We start from the raw sequence: 17499 nt of genomic DNA, 5'->3' as shown, positions 1-17499 counted from the left end.
CAGGGGGTTCATGCAGAGCACCCCATGCAGCGTGGGGCAGTGGTGGGCAGTGGGTATCACCCCCCACTCAGCAGTACCTGGTGAGCAGCAGGGCTTTTCTTTAAAGGGCCAGGAGCTGGGACAGGTGGGGCAGCCATGGGTTGGGGGGCTGGGGAGTGGGAAGGGGTTAGGTAGGGGCAAGGGAGCAGGGAGAGGATGGGGGCTGTCATGGGTCTCCCCGTGGTTCCCTCCCTCCTCCCCCAGGCCCCCCTCTCCTGCCACCCCTTACCTGCTTGCAATCCTGGAGCTGTCTAGTGCAGCAGGCAGGGAATCATCAAAGCTGAATCATCATCACTGTTTGAATTGATTCAGACCTTTTAATTGGTCCCCTGATTCTATTCAGATTCAGAGATTCAGCCACCAAATCCAGCCGAATCTCCTCCAAATTGGATCACCACCCAAAGCTTTCCATATACCTAACTTTGACCTTTTTTTTTCCTTGTCCTTAAGTGTTGTATTTACTCCATGGGGATGGGTTTGGTAAAAAGAAACTAACACTTTCCATAGTTTTACAGACATGTTCCAATGATATCCATGAGATCTGGGTTAGCTCTGTAGGAATGAAAAGCAAAATAACACTGGAGATTCAAATCCAGTGCTGAAGCTGAATGGAACTATTCTGAGTTTCTTCACAAAATATCAGCTGGAATGAGTCCAAGTCCAAGACTTTGGCCACACAAATAAGCTTTTTGTACAGGTCTTCATTTTACCAGTACCTTCTCCTTCTGTCTCAGTGCACAATCAGATGGTATTCCCATTTGCTTCTAGAAGAACACAAGTAACATAACCTTTCATAAAAAGTGTCTTACGTGTCATCAGTACTACCACATCTATAGCAAAGAAATATCTGATTATGCTGATTTAGTAATTCAACCGCATACTGGTTGAATTCAGAGGGGGTCAAGTCCACTAAAGGCAGGTATGCATCTACTCATCAGCAGTTCTGTAAGCTGCATTTTTACAAGGTGAAAGAAGTTATCAGAAAGAAAGAAATCTTCACAGAAGTGCAGGGCTTTGAACTGAAAAGCATGCAATTCCAATTTCTAATGACAATGATTTTACCCCACCACAGAATCTTATGGAAGTACAAACCTATGTCAACATTTTACAGCAGATCATCCAAAAAACCCCTCGTGTGTCCTCTGTAACAGCTGGTGTAAGTGAGGTAAGTATTGCAAATAGTCAAAAAAACTTTATATTATGAGCACTCAATGAACAGTCCATATTGGCCCAAAGAGTCTGAGATATGCATGCTAGTTCTGTAGTATTGGAAAGAAGGTGATGTTTCTGAATAAATGTTGAATCCTAAATGACAATGGAAGAAAATTCAACTATAGGTTTGAAAGAAGGTATCATCCTTAAGTGATTGAGTCATAAAAACCTCGATCAGAGATTTTCTTTATCCAAGTACATTCTGAAATGTGCAGCAGATGCCATATTAGAAGACAAGTCCAGCAGAAGTAGGTATGCTTCCCACCTCATGAAAAAGAGGACTGGAAATTTGAAGCTTCAAAGATCTTCTCTTCCCTAGGGAAAGAAGGTGGGGGCAAGAACAAGAAAGGTTAACCCGTATGCATCACAGAGATTGGTGTTGACTAGATAAAACCACGCAAGACAAAAAGGGGGTGGGAGGAGACAAGATGGGTTCACTTTCATACCACCAGAAACTCTTGTTTGTGTGCAGACTACAAGAGCAGGTATTTCACATTTCAAAATAAGTAAAATATTTTCAATGATAATTGTTGCTTTTACACTGTCTCCATTGGAGTATTCTGATTGTTGACACTGGATGTACAGAACCCAGCCCTTAAACCTTTGTTCTAGGAGAGCACAACCCTCAGACAACAACACCTGTCAGCTGATTTATTGATACAGAGTAAGAACAGAAAAGCAACAATACAAACAATCAAACAAACAATTCTATATCTACCAATCCTAGGGCTGTCATCAGAGTCAAAGTACATCTGGTGAGGATGCAGGCTCCACTCTGAGGCTCTCTCTCGTAGGTGTCAGCAGTCTGGAGTTGGGATACCGAGGCCTACAGCCTCGCCTCCAGTGGGGTGCAGGAGACAGGCTACTAGTATGCCCTTGGTCCATGAGGGACTCAGGGACCCTTCCCAGGACACAGGGGCAGGGTTAGGGACACCTCTCAGGGAGGAGAAGGGGAAGGGACAGCAAGGAGGGACAGGGTGGGATGGTACAAAGGGAGAGATGGATGAGACAAAGGGAGGGTCCTTTGTTAATCTCAAGTCTCTGCTTTTGTATTTTCCTTCCCCGTTGATGACTCCTAATGACTCTTCATCCATGGCTGTCTCTAGTTGGTTGTCTCTGTGTGGTCACACATCTACATAGCCTTCTGGGCCTTCTCCTAATTTTGGTCTGTTAGGTCCCCCTGCTCTTTGAGCCCTTGTTGCTGGTGTCACTTATCTTGTGTTATGGGACAGTATGGTTGTGTTTGGTTCCCAGGCTGTGTGTCCTTGTCATAGACAACTTGTGGTGACACATTTACACAATCAAATGCTTTTTCTGGTTTTCTTTCAGGAGAAACAGCTAGCAGAGAGGCGAATTCCTATCCTGCAGGGTCAGCTGGAGGAGTACAAAAGCATTCTTTGTCAGCTACAGGCTCAGAAATCAAAATTTCAGAATGAGGTACTATATGGCTAACCAGAAACTCTACAGTGGGCATGTCTACTTGTGATACTATGTTGTCATAGCAATAAGCTATGGCGATGCAGCATCCTTGGGTAAAACCCATTATGCCACAGCTATGTTGGTGCGCTCCCCTGTTATAGCCTAAAAATAACCATGTAACTGCACCATCTTTCAGTACTTCCACAAGGAGGTACTAAATGATGGCACAGTAACAACAACTCCATAGTGCCATGTGTGGACGTGCCCAGTGAATCTTATTGATTCAACCTAATGCAACTTGAATGTCTCAAAACCTCTCATTAAAAAAGTCAGTCATGGCTGGTATTTAATGGAGACATAAAGTGTGTACTATGGAGGCTGGGAAAGTAGTGGTGTTTGTGTTTGTTTAATGTTCAGGTTTTATCTCTAGCTACTTCAATGTCCCTGCTTCTAAGAAGCCTTATATCATGAAATACAGATCAAAGTAGTTACTTTTAGCTGGTCAGTCATAATTATGGTGGCTGCTTAGTAAAAGGAGTTGTTTGCCTAAGCAGGCAAGAAACTCATATTACAGCTGGAAGTGGAGTCTAAGCAGGCAGACGCATGGCAACTGACCCTTACCAACTTGGATCAAGTATGAAACTTATTCCATTATTCAGAAGCCTGAATCATGGAATGAGAAACCAGAGATCTTCCATTAGAAGAGAATCCAGCATTTTACACAATCATTAAACCTGCTTCACAAGTTATTGGACTACTGTGGGTATTATTGCTTGTGTTAATCAGGGAGATTGAACTAGGCAATTGAAATAAACCTCATGAACATCCATCAAAAATACATATGAAGCTGATCACAGCAGCGTGTGTGCATCTCTATTACTAATAATCAATGAATTAGCCTTTCCAAAGGTACACAGAGAACATATCTACATGAAACACTAAAAAGATATGCCTTGATGCTACTGTGCAGTAACCCCAATTACTGCACATTGATTATTCAAGTATGAAACTTAATGTGCAGTAACTACAATTCATTAATGAATGTGTAGATGCACTTAGAATCTACTAGCAACCAAGATATATGCATTTATATAGCACTGATTCAAAGGGAATGAATTACCAAGACTCATCCTGCAGCTCCTACGTGGTTCCCAGCCAAGAAATGATGTCATCCAACACTTCCAAATGCAGCTTGTGCTTTCTGACAGGCTCAAACTTAACAGCAATTGTTTCATTTGCAAGCACAACTACAATGATAGCCATGAATGTAAGGACCTCAGGCCACCTATATGAGGACCCTACTGGTAGTGGATAGGATGAAAAATTATTATTTTAACCTGGCAAGAAAAGACTCCTTTGCCTCTTGAGTGCTTGAACCATTCTGAGGGTGGTGTGCTGGAACATAACTTCTTCTGGAGATCTTCAGCAGCTTAGCTATTAGACCACCATAAGAGGAGGTCTTATCCACCCTCTTGAGTCTGAGCATCTTTTGGCTAGTTCATCTTTTAGCTAGTGCTTAGTGGAGTTGGGTGAAAGCCAGTCACTTAGTAGCCTGGCTATTAGAGTTATCTTAAAAGAGAGATATCTTATAAGAGAGATCTTATACTCTTAAGAAAATCAGGAACTATTATAGTTCTGGTCATAATTGCAGAATCTGCCTTCATCTGGTTCCTCCAAGAAGGCAAAGGTATAATATGGTGAATTTCAAGATAAAAGCTTAAATTTCAAGGTCATGTTTTACATTAAAATTCAAGTTATAATGGGTCAATAAAAATCAATAGAACTTGATCAGTTTAAGAAAGGGATATATCATGTGGCTTTCTGCAAGAACCATGTACTGTAATCAATGGCCCAGCTACTCCCTTATTGTCCTATGTTCCTAGGTATTATGGAGCCATTAGGTAGCCATAATCCATTATTTTAAGTAACCTACTGATCTGCCAGACTTTAAGAGTGGGATTTTTCCCAAAGAAATGGCAATGTGACTTGTGTTCCTGAATTACCAATGCTCATTCCTTTGTGAGTATTTTTCCCTGTTAACACTGTAGAAGAATTGACTTCATAGGTATTTATTAAAACAATCTATTATAGATCCTTATAGCCTGTTTATGAGGGCAATTTTTAATCAAGTGTGAATGTTTCTAAAAGACTAAAAGAAACTTTGGATGGTAAAGATACTATATCATCAACTAGCCAAAGAAAAGCAGAAGGGAGCAGAAGTATGTGCTCTACAGCCTTTCTTTTCCAAGAGCTTGGTGCCATCTTGTGGTCAGTTTTATTTCCAGTTGTATTTAATGAAATTTCATTTGTATACTAGGAGTTGCTGCACAGGACATGAAGCTACTTACAGGCTGCTTGGATATTAACTTCTAAAAGGAACAGTCACTAGGGCTGTGCGAAATTTCAATGAGTATTTAATTTTAAAGCTGTTTTGTTGTCGAAAAAGCAAAATCAAAATGAAATAAAAGGCTTCAAAACAACGTCAAAATGAAATGAGGGCACTCAAAATGTTGCAAAAGTTTCAAAACGTTTCACATTTCAAAGCAGCCCCATGGCAAGAAGTGGGGGACACACTCAGAACAAGGCCAGGGTCAGGTGCATTGCACAGTCCAACCAGCCTGTTGGCCAAATATGCCCTGGCAAACACAGCCCAGCAGCTGAAGGCTCTGTAGCCCCCACAGAGCTGAGCCTGGTGGCAGGAGGTGGGGGAAAGCCACTGGTCAGGGCTACACTCAGAGCCAGGGCTGCACTCTGAGAAGCTCCACCACTGGCTCTCCTGCCATCTCCCACCACCAGGCTCAGCTCCATGGGTGAGGTGTGCTCACCAGAGCTGCACTCTGAGTGGCTCCTCCAGCCTCATGGAGCTCAGCCTGGTGGCGGGAGGCAGAGGGAGAGCCAGTAGCGGAGCCACTCGGGGTGCACCTCTGGCTCTGATCATAGCCCTGGCCAGTGGCTCTCCCCTACCTCCTGCCACCAGGCTCAGCTGCATGGGGCTGGCAGAGCCACTCGGAGTGCATCCCAGTGGCAGGAGCTGGGGCAGATCTAGGGCTTTGCTCTGAGCAGCTCCACCAGCTCCACAAAGCTCATCCTGGTGGTGGGAGGCAGCAGGACAGCCAGTGGTGGAGCCACTCGGAGTGCAGCCCTGGCTGGTGGCTCCCTCTGCCTCATGCTGCCAGGCTCAGCTCTGTGGGGCTGCAAAGCCTCCCACCACCGGGATGTGCTCACCAGGGCTGCACTCCAGGTGGCTCTGCCACTGGCTCTTCTGCCTCCTCCTGCTGCCGGGCTGAGCTCCATGGGGCTGGCAGAGCTCCTCTGAGTGCTCAGGTGGGGAGAGCCAGAGCTGCACTCCGAGCAGCTCCACCAACCCCATGGAGCTCAACCTGCTCCCCCAGCACTGCTGGACTCCTCCTATGGGGTACAGGCCCCCAAATCTGTGCATGGGATGACAGGAGGCTGCTGCTGCTGCCTAGAGCCAGTGGCAGCTCCAGTCTTTCCGGTGGTGGGCTGTGCCCAGCACCGGACCTAGGCATCAGCGGCATCCTCCTGTTATCCTGAGCACAGATCCAGTGGCTCACACCACAAGAGGAGTCCGGTACAGCCCACAGCCCTCCCAGGGGTGCGGGCAGGATGACAGAAGGCTGCCACTACCAGCAAGTGACACAAGTTTTGCTTTTAACAGTTTGAGGTACAGTTTCCCAGAAACCCCAGCACCTATCTCTGTGAAACCTGGCAGGCTTCATGCCCTCATAAATGGCTACCATCCCTGCAATTTTCACTGCAACCAAGCAAGAAATTACAAAATTATAGGCATTTTCATAATTCCCCATTATAGCCTATGGGCAAAACGTTGAAACACCGAAACAGTTTTGATGAAACAAAATGGAACTGTGCATCAAAACAAAATGAAATAAAAATACAAAATGAAACACTGTCCCTTCAAAATGGAGAAACAGAAGTCGAAACTAAATGTCACTGGTTCGCACAGCCCTAACAGTCACAATGACATTTGTGGGCTTGAATCAGCACCATGGACAGGGAATAAATTGGTTTTTTGCCCCATACAACTTCCTAGTTAACTCTTGTATGAGTAGAGGCTTATCTTTTTCCATGTGACTTCCCCTGAGTATATGAGTGTATCAAGGGCAAGATAAAAACTGTAATGATCCTTCTGAGTGTTACTCAGGCATGGCTGTAACTTGGTCTGCTGAAATTTACTCTGGATTTCTGTAGCACTGGCCTTACCAGTCATCTCTTAGTAAAATGATTGTATTAGTAGCAGCGTTAAAAATAATAGTTTTAGGACTTTTGGATTTTTAACACTTTTCTATCTGAGGAGAGCATCACATTAATGAAACAAGATAAGTACCTAGTATTGTCCCTAACCAGCCAATAGGAAGACTGAGGTTGAGAGAGATTCAAAGCCAGACTTTGGCCACCTTTAGCTGGGCATGCAAGCAAAGAAGAAGAGTTCACACCACTTTCACTTTGAAATTCCATGAAATCACCAGCTGTTGTCCACGTTTTGCTGCTGTTTGAACACAAAAAGCCAAAGGTGCTAGTATTTTCACTAGTGCTGTATAACCTAGTGGGTATTGGGTAGGTGGATTGTAAATTGGTTAAGGTTACACCTCATCTGATAAACAGATGGTACAAGGACAGCATGTGCTGAATCTCTGAAAAGGAGAAGTGGGAAGCAATTTTGTCCCTGAAAGTGCAGCAGCAGCATTGCTGCTATGTCAGTAACAGAGCTTGGAGTTACTACCCAGTGGCCAGCAGCAGAACCAGCAGCTGAACCCAGATCTTCTGACTATGCCTCAAGGCCATCCTTATTCTCCTCCTTTTAGTACACTGAACCTAGATTTTTTTCAGCCTTTTGGGCCCATTACAAAGCTCAGCTTCTTACTATTTTTAGTAGAACTAGCAAGTGGGGAGCAGACACAGGTGAACATATTTATGAGATTTCTTGACCCATGTTTCTGTTGTAACTTTTTAATTTATGGTGTAGGTATCCAGAGTCTTGGATAAGAATACCTAGATATATTTTTAATTGAAGGAATAAATAAACAAACAAACATAATTAAAATGCCCATTAGCTTCAGTAGCAAAGCATTAGATGGACAGTGAATATAGGACTCTTTGGAGCTGTTCAGTTGAGGCCCACTCTGGGGTTTTTTTCAGGTTTCCTGTGACAGATAGCTTCATAGCCTGTCACCTTTTACCATTGTCCTCTTCCATTGCAATTAGGTTACTGTACAGAATTGTTCTCAACTTTCATCCTTGCTTAACAGACAACCATGCTGGAACAAGCTATTAAGAACACCCAGGTGAGTTATGATGATGAGATTCAGCTGTACAACGAGCAAATTGAAAACCTGAGGAAGGAGATAGAAGAGGCTGAGAAGACCTTAGAGAAGTACACCAATGACTGCCGCCAGCTGGTGATCTACCAGCAGTCCTTAGAGAATGAGTTGGAGAGGTACAAACGTATTATTGAGACTGAAGACAACCGGTAAGGCCTGTTCTGTATTCTGATGGGTTATTGTTATAGTATTCAAAAATGGGTGTTTTATCCAGAAAAAACTCATGTGAATCCACTGGGATCCAAGGAAAGGAACTGAAGGATAATGAGCTTAGATCAAAGCCCACTGAAATCAACAGCAGAACTCCATTTGCCGTGGAATTACGTAAGAAGTTTGCAGGAGAGCTAGGAGTAGAAGAACCCAGATTTCCTACCTATTGTAGCCACAGTTTTAAAACATGCTTCCTCCTTCCTCTGCCAGAACCCAGACTTGGGGTTTATGTGTATGTAAGCCACCATTTTTAGCCACCATTTGACTGCCTTCTTTTTATTTCCATGCCCAAATGACAGGTACAAATGGAAGAGAATGGACTGTCCTCTCCAATGCTATAATACCCATTCAGTCAGTCAAACTGAGTTAGCTTATCATCAGTTGGGTGAATACCTGTGTCCTTTAAGGATGTTTAGCACAACATAAGGCCATTGCATAAACTAGTATCCCTTATGGCATCCAATTTCTTAGCACTTTAAAGTTTTGGATCTAATTTTAAAGGCTTTGGGGTCCAATTACAGTAGCTAATTTGTAAACAGAGCTGGGATTCAGCTATTCTGACCTTACACACTGTACCACTGGGAAAACTTTTAGGAGTGGAACTTGAAAAGTGCGCTGTTCGTAATGTTTCTGGACCTGATGGTAGTCACCTTTACCCTCTACTTTAAATGAGGTTTTATTCTTACTTGGCTTCATGTGCAATTAATCTCTCTGGGGCATCTTTTTAAGCTTCATTGAAGGTAAATTGAGCCAGATTGGCAAGGTGCCTGGGAACACCTATGCCCTTTGATCTAAGTAAAAAACAAGAGACCATATCAGTAGTGTAACTAGGGTTGGGCAAGCAGAACACAACCCATAGGTGTTAACTTGGATGGGGCACCAGAATGGGAGTTCTTGGGGAGCCTATGCTGTTGTTACCACCTCAGCAGCAGCTTGAGTTTGGAAAGTTTGCACCAGAGCAACAGCAGCCTCTGTGCAAGGAGGTAAGCTCCCAGCACCACTTTCCTCCTACTGCAGCCCAGGATGCCCAGAATGATAGTTCCACCTCTGTATGAGAGCCCCTTTTGGTGTAAGCCAGAATAACCCCCCGACAATAATGCAGCTCTGCTGGTTTTCACCAACAAAGGAGCTGACCTATGACACTGATGCACTGTACTAGATACAGTAAAATAGTCATTGCATAAATCGAATATTTTGAACTGCTCTCCATTTTGATTTGAAGCAATGTAGATACATTAGTAATGAGGTCTTTTAAATGACTTTGCTTCTTCAAGATATTCTGAGAAATATGACTTGTGCTGCTCTTCCCTGCCAGGTTAAATTCTGCCATTGCTGGAACCCCAGTTACACTCTTAATGCAGAGCTACAGACCCACCCAATCTTCAGTTTCAAGGGGAAGAGGTAAGCTTCTATTCTTTGCCCATTTAAGTAACGGTGTTTGCATTTGTTCTTACTGGAACCAATTATGTATTGGGCCTGATCCAAAGGCTGTCCAAGTCAATGGGAGACTTTCAGTCTAATCCAGTTGGCTTTGGATCAAGAACTTGAGATCCCACTCACCTAACAAAACTGTTTCCTTCCTGTACCAGTGGCATAGCAAAAGTAACTGATAGTGAATAATTAAACTCCACAAAGATGATGGAAATAAAAGAAAGCTTTTTTGATGCAAAAAGTTTCATAGTATCAATGGATGTCTTTAATGACTGTCTCAAGTCTGAAAATGCTGCTCAAATCAAGAACTGCATATGTTTTCTCATTAAACTTAGCCCCAATAATAGGCACAAGGAATACTTGTCTTGTTTAAGTGCTGTGATCCAGTTTGCCATGAATGGGGTGGTTTATAGCACTTCTCAGTACTGCATAAGTAGTACATTTCAAACTTGTCAGAACAGTGACTGGCATAGGTAACTGGCAGGGGCTAAAATAACAAGGGTTTTGTTAACAAAGGGGATGCATGATGGATATTTTACACACAAAGCTAATAGACGTCTGAGAAGCATCATAAATTCATGGGTAATTGGACATTAGGTTGAAAAGACAGGATTAAAAATGAAGATATATTTTCCTGGCTCCAACTTAAGTTATTTTTTCATAGTCCAAATGGGATGTTTCCCTAGTGTTTTGTGAAAAAATGATTGGCATATAACAAATGGAGCCAGATCCTAGTTGATGCAAATAGGTGGAGTTTCTCTGAAATCAGTGGAACTAGACTATGTACCAGCTGAGGATCTGGCCCATGGTATTAAAGTGTACCTTTGATTGTACCTGCGGGGCTATCAGGTTTTTCACTAAATATATTTTCACTTCTGTGACACTGGACAAGGTATACCTCCTGGAAGATATATCTGTATATAAATTTCCCTTTGTTCCTGTGGTTTCTAGTGTCAAGCTGTGCATTCTACCTTTGCAATAAACAGCTAGGTCACTAACTTCCTCCTAAGCTTTGTTGCAGTCCAAAATTCAAGTGAAGAAGAGCCAGAGGTCTACCTGAGAACCTAGAGAGTCCTGATGTGGTATGCAGGATAACCACCAACATCACTGAGTCCAGTGTAAAACACACCAGCCAGTCACTTACATTCAAAACACATCTGCAAGAGGAAGTGATGACCTTTCATGTAGGTTCCCAGTGGTGAGAGCATTCACCCAGGAAGTGAGACATAGGAGGATCTCTAACTCCTAAAACATTCTATAAAAGGAGGGATGTGGCTCTTTCTACTGCAGTTCTTCCAAAGGAAGAAGCCCTGTCACCTTGAATCCACCTCTTGAGAGAGTGCCCTAATTATGGGCTACTGACAGGTGTTTCATACGAGTGCCATTTAACTCTGAATGGAATAACGAAACATTCATTAGAGGTCTGGAAGGGAAGCAAGTGCAAATGCAGAAGGGAAGCAAATACACATACATGACACTGTAGCCTCATTACTTATTCAGTAGTCATAACTTCAAATTCTTAAGTCCTTTTGTGGCTCTAGTCCATTGTCACTAGTGCGTTCTGAAGGATGGGGTCCATCCTCACAGGCAGTCTCCTGCTTTTGAGGGAAGGAAGGGCTTCACAGAAGCATATTTCCCCATGATCATCATATAGCAAATTTCCATATTCTCTGATCTCTGCTTCAGAGAGCTGAGTAAAATTCTGGGAACAGCTTGGTGTCTAGGGGCTTGCAAATCCTTTTGGGGTGAATATATAGAAAGCGTAAGACAATGCAATCTTGTGTCCAGCATGTGAGCTAGTCTCCTGTCAGAATTCATGATGGCAGCTGAGTGGTGTGTTGTTTAGTAGCTTGATCAGGAAATCAGAGCCAGAGTCCAGTTTGTTGACAGTAACAGTAAACAAGAGCCTTCTACTAGGTCAAGCAGCTACATATGCTGTGAGGGCTCTGACTCTCCTTTAAGTACCTTCTAGAAAAGACACAAGTAACAACAGCTGTCTGCAAATGTGTCATCTGTGATTCCTCCCCAAGGAAAGGGGCAAAGGGAATGTTTTGAGGTACCCATGTATAGTCCTCATCATATTTGGGAGAAGCTTCTGTGACTGGCACATCTAGGAGTCCCATGTAACGATCATAAAAGCTATTTCAAATTGGCCAGGGTTAATCTCTTCAGGGATAAGTGACTTTAGTTTGTACAAAATAGTGGTGCAGTGCTGTAATGTACTACAATGGTGAGACCTAAATGTGCCCACAGAGGATTAGGACAGTCTTTAGAGATGGTGATTTGGTGTTCCTGGTTTCTACCGATAAAGTGACCCTGTCTCCATTTTGCTTATGAACGTGTCTGTATATACAAAATGGATTCACAGCCAAAGTCATACAGTCATAACCACTATTTTTATGCACAGAGCAGGACATGTGGCAACTTCTGCAGCTCTAGTTAACTCTGCATGAAATATTAGACTCCAGGACAGGACATTGTGGCCCTTGGTGGTCAATACACTGCTTTATCATTTTGGGCAACTGCATTCAATATTGTTTGTTGTTGCTTTGTTTTGGTTTTCTGTAGATATCACACGTGTTATTCAAGACATTGCAAGTGTCAAGCCAAGACAAAAAGGTCCACCAAAGAAAATTTCAAGGAAAAAGATCATGCCTAAAGAAATAGCAGATAATCTTGCAACAGAAAAAATGCCTGAAAGAACTCAGGAAGGCTTTGATCAGGAGGAATTAGAATTTGAACATCAAAGTTCAGTAAAATGTGAAGCTGAACAGGAAGGATTAGAGATAGTTGAGCAAGAACCTGCCCCAGAGGATGTGCCTGATGGAGCTCAACTAAGTAAAGCTTTTGATAAATTGCGTAACATTGTAAAACAAAAAATAAGAGGCTACCAGAAACCAGAGCCTAAAAGTGATTTCTACACCAAAGGGCGCTATGTACTTGTTTCAGGGGAAGGCAGCTATGAAGACCCTTGTTTCCATTCTTCCTCCATCCCTGCTGGGGGTGGGATCACAGTTTCTACTGGTAGTGAACAAACACCAAGTGTCAGTGAGGTGGAACCAATACCAGAGTTGCCTGAGTCCCCTGAACCATCAGAAGAAGAAAAGAGAGGGGAGGAAGTGCAGATTGTGTCTGAGCCTGAAGACAACTTAAGAGAGAAAGAGAAAGAAGAAATGTCAGAAGAGGAAAGAAAGTCAGAAGGAGAAGACGAAGAACCCACAAAGCATCCAGATTTCACTGAGCCTGAGGCTTTACCTCCCCCAAGTCCTACTGAACTACCTGAGTCAGGAGACGCAAAAAAACTACAGCATGATGAAGATAGACGCAGTGGCCTTCTTTTTGGAGAAGCGAGCTTGCCTGGGTCCATGAGCTATGAGAAGGTGGAAGTGGTAGAATCCATTGAGAAATTTTCTGATGACAGGATTCAGACTTATGAAGAGACAGCTATGATTGTGGAGACAACAATTGAGAAGACAAGCAAAAAGAAGCTGGGAGACAAAGGCTCTTAAATTTCATGATACTTTTTATAGTTGATTTGTCTGGCACAGTTATTCAATTACATCTTTCTTTTTTTCCCTGAGAAAATGATAAAATAGTGAGATTTTTGCTGTTTGATATGAAATTGATTGAAACATGCATGACAATTCTGTCTGATGTAGGTTCACCTTTCACGCAATGATCGACTTCTGCGAGAAACTAGCACTAGGCTCATTTTATGCAGCGTTATTGAGGATTGGATCAAGTTAAAAGTAATTGTTATTAAGTTGCCTGACTAGGCCAGAAGTAGGTGATATGTGCCCAGTACAAGTTAGCTACTTAAAATTTATATTCCTCTAATGATGCTTCTACAAGTTTCCCTGTTTCTCCATCAGCTGCAATGTTAACTTATAACATCTGGTTCCTTTAATAAAGCTTTGACTTCTAAAAACAACTGTCATAGTGAATGTGTATTACATTTAACAGGCCATGGTAATGCTAATAAATGCTAGTAAAGAGAGTTTCATGATTGTCCTGTGTGCATTTCAAGATGAGACACTTTAGTAGTAGCTTATTTCAAATATTCCTTGTTCATAACCTGTACATAAAGAAAAGTGTTTAACAACAAAAAAAAGTTTTAGATTACTTGCCAAAAGAAACTTGACTGTTTTTCTACTTAAGCACTTATTTTTAATTTCCCAAGCTGCCAAGAAAAAAGACAAAAACAAGCCGTACAAAAAAAAGTAAAACAGGAGACAACATTTTTTTTAAAAGTTAAGAATAAGTCTCTACTGAAGACAATGGAAAATCTTCCATTGATTTTAATGGGGCCAGGACTTCACTTTTTGTTTCATTGCATTTATTTTTCATAAAATTATAGCTCTTTTTTTTTCTTAAGCATCATGTTTATTTGTGGTCAAAAAACAAAACAAAACAACCCCTCTCCCCCTTGCAAAAAAACTAACTTTATAGGTTAAAATGTGGCCTGGAAAGACCCTGGTTAGTGAGATAGATGGCTTTAGAGCAGGCTGGTATGGATTTCAGCTATGTGTAAGATTGTCATTTTGGGTAGTTTGTATGCAGATTTTATCATTTTGGCCCCTAAAACTTAACCTAGAAATCACATACTTAAGCCTGAAAAAGCTTACCTGTGCAAATGGTCCTATAAACACTCAGTACCCATATGAGTAAAGGTTTGCAGCATCAGACAACATATCTTGTTTTTTTGGCATGCAAGATAAAAGATTATTATTGTATTGCCCACTGACAGGAATAACTACTGGCAGTCCAAGATGTGAATTTCTATCCTGTAGACCAGGGGTCAGCAACCCCTGGCACGCGTGCCAAGCATTGCACGCAAGGCCATTTTGCTTGGCACACCACCCTCAGCTCAGTCTCTAAGCAGCTGTTGCCAGCCACGGAGCCTAGACTGCTCCTAGCAGGAAGCTGGGAGGCTGCAGGCCCTGCTGTGAGTAGACTGGGCTCCACGGGCTGGCTGCAGCTGGGAGGCTGCAAACAGCTGCTCTGGGGTCTGGCATGTCAGCATTTCAACACCTTCCAAGGTAGACATTGTGGGTTTTTTGGTACTGCAGCCAAAAAACATTGCCTACCCCTGCTGTAGACAGTTGGTCTCAACTGAAATCAGGCCAAAAAGTTAAATTATGGAGATTTTTCTTCAGCCCCATTGAAACATTTTATTTCGGGTCAGATCAACACTGACTATCAACTGTTTGAGCAGTGACAGTGCCTCAAGGGACCTGTAGTTCAAGTGCTATCTTATGGCTGGGCTTTCCATTGATTGACTCAATAGCCAGACTACACTTCTCATGATGTACTTGAGACACAGAATTCCTATGGGGTGCAGCAGAAGCATCAAATTCACCTTGTGTCCTGGGTTGGATTGGGACTGCGGAGCTCCTTGAGAACTAGATATATCCGGGAATGGGGTGGCTCTGGCCTGGGGCATGGAGCAGTAGCTCTGGCCCAGGGCACACAGCCACAGCCCTGACTGGTTCAGGATATGTGGCAGTGACTGCCTTGAGCTCAGGGCACGTAGCAGCTCTGGCTTCAGCTCCAGCTCCAGCTCCGGCATGTGGCATCACCAGGGCTGATGGTGGAGAAAGTGAAGCATGGCAGTGGCAATGGTGCAAGTGGCCACAAAGTGACCGTATCAGTGCTCTTTCAACCTGCTGCCACTAAGTGCTATGACCACCAAATGCCTCAGATTCTGTGGTAAGCCACTATCCCCCTAGCCACATCCCCAAACTTCCAGTTTCCCATCAGTGGTCCAGCAAGCCAGATAGAGGGGCTCCAAATGCTGGATTTGGCTTGTGGGCTATATGTTTGCCAAACCCTCCTGTGCACAGCAATAAGTCAATAAATGTGGTGGGGGGGAGGAAGGAGGGGCGTTACACTGTACTTGGAAAAGGTAGTGCAGTCATGGATCCAAAACCTATACAGGAAAATCACTTAATGAGCCATTTGGATTCTAATCCTCATGAACTACTGGAGCCATCAGGTGGACAGCTATGTACTCTGACCTGATCTGAAACAACATTTTGGAGGGAAAACTGGAGGAAGAAAAAGTGAAATAGGAACATAGGAACATGAGACAACTTAATTTCCTTGTTGGATGATACTACCATCTTCATATTGCTTCCCTAATGTTTGCTTTCACATACATTTTTGTGAACACACACAAACACACACACACATGCCAACTCCTTTCCATGTGAGTATTTTCAGTGCCCTCACCCAGAAAGACTTTATGGTCATTTAGATCTATTTAGATCTATAAAGATTTTTATATAATGGTATTTTATTTAAAGGCAAAAGCTTGAATGCAGCAAAGTACTTAACCAGGTACAAACTCTCTTTGCCTGAAGAAGGGTGCTTTTACCTGAAAGCTTGCAAAAAACAATGTTTGCAACTATTTACTTGGTCTAATAAAAGATATCACATTTACCCAAGAACCATGTCTGCCCTTAACCAGGTGCATATATTTAAGCATGTGGACAATCCCATTACAATTAAATGTGTATTTAATTCCTTAGATAAGGACCTAAATTCTATGAGTCTTGTTTCAGTTTTTATTCAAGCAAGTCATCCATTAAAATGGCTAAATAAAGACTGAGTAAGTAATCTCCATAATTTAGGAAGTTACTTAAGGATATGGACAACCTCTAACAAAGCTGCTACTACAGTTCTTCAGGCTTGTCTGTCTTAGGTTGAGCGTAATCCTACTCCCACTGCAGGGTTGTGCAGTGGCAAAGAGTCCTTTCAGTTTCAATGGCCTCGTCTACATGAGATGCTGACTGCGCAGTCGTTACAGCAGTCATTTAGTACCTGCATACACAAGTATTAAACGACTTTTGGTAACTGGAGTTACTGTGCAGTAGCATTGCCAAATGGCTTTTTAGCTCATTACTACTGTGTAGTAGCACCACGCTTCATGCCTCACAATGCTACTGTGCAGTAGTAATGAGCTACTATACAGTCAGTGTCTCGTGTAGACTCAGCCAATGTGAACATAATCAGGTGCCTAATCATCTGCTCGTCATTCCATTCTGTTGGTCAAGAAGAATCATATATAGAAAAGAAATATGATTTTTCTTGGCCAACAGAATGGAATGAGAAATTATCTTTGAAGCTTTTGATGCATTTTATTATCTGATCTGAATTCAGACTCTGATTGGTACATTATAGAAAGTGGTATACTGTTCACTTAAACAGAGATAGGTAACCCACACATTCATATCTAGAGATCTTAATTAATTAATTAATTAATTAACAGATGGAATATGAAAAATATTTCTCGACTCAGAGGCCAAGTAAACTAGTCAAGCATTATTATAAGCAATGTTACAGAACTAGAGCTGCTTCCTTAGGTATTACTGCTGGATTATGACTAGGATATTTTTGGTGCCATATACATATTTACAAGGCAAGTTATACTAAAGGAATGTATCTTGTGTTACTGAAATGCTATAGAACTAAATGTTATAAACTCCTTTTCCATTGTGTTTCATTGTTTTTCATCTCTTTATATGAACACTGAAAGTAATTGTAGGCAAGGAATATTTAATTGCATATATTCAGCTAGATCCTAGTTTTCTAAAAATTTCTAGTTCTCTAGGTGTTGAGGGGAATGGGTGAAAATATTTCTTCTATGTAGTTCTGTGCACAAAGTCTATCACTTACTTCAGTCTCATTTAACTGGAGTTAATGTCCACTTAGAAAGTGGGCAGATGTAAACCTGATGACATTCAATACCGACAAATACAAGGAAAAAAAATCCCGCAGCATGCTTATAAGTTTGGCAGTGCTACGCTCATTAGTATCATGGCCAAAA

At 42.3% G+C, this 17499-nt stretch overlaps 1 protein-coding gene across 1 annotated transcript in view; it reads left to right on the top strand.

The window, feature by feature from the left end:
* The window catches only part of BFSP1 (beaded filament structural protein 1), a 44273-nt gene extending 30888 nt beyond the window's left edge, over positions 1 to 13385 (top strand). The window contains exons 4-8 of the mRNA XM_019548683.1: positions 1112 to 1204; positions 2581 to 2688; positions 7959 to 8179; positions 9556 to 9641; positions 12240 to 13385. Of these exons, the coding sequence (XP_019404228.1) occupies positions 1112 to 1204; positions 2581 to 2688; positions 7959 to 8179; positions 9556 to 9641; positions 12240 to 13180 (1449 nt within the window). The 3' untranslated portion in view covers positions 13181 to 13385. The remainder of the gene's footprint in view (positions 1 to 1111; positions 1205 to 2580; positions 2689 to 7958; positions 8180 to 9555; positions 9642 to 12239) is intronic.
* Positions 13386 to 17499: the final 4114 nt, after the last annotated feature.

The sequence above is a fragment of the Crocodylus porosus genome, unplaced genomic scaffold (assembly GCF_001723895.1).
Source record: "Crocodylus porosus isolate Cpor-Errol unplaced genomic scaffold, CroPor_comp1, whole genome shotgun sequence".
In the NCBI taxonomy this organism is placed as follows: domain Eukaryota; kingdom Metazoa; phylum Chordata; order Crocodylia; family Crocodylidae; genus Crocodylus; species Crocodylus porosus.
The sequence above is the reverse complement of the archived record's forward strand: the minus strand, read 5'-3'. Positions and strand labels throughout refer to the sequence as shown.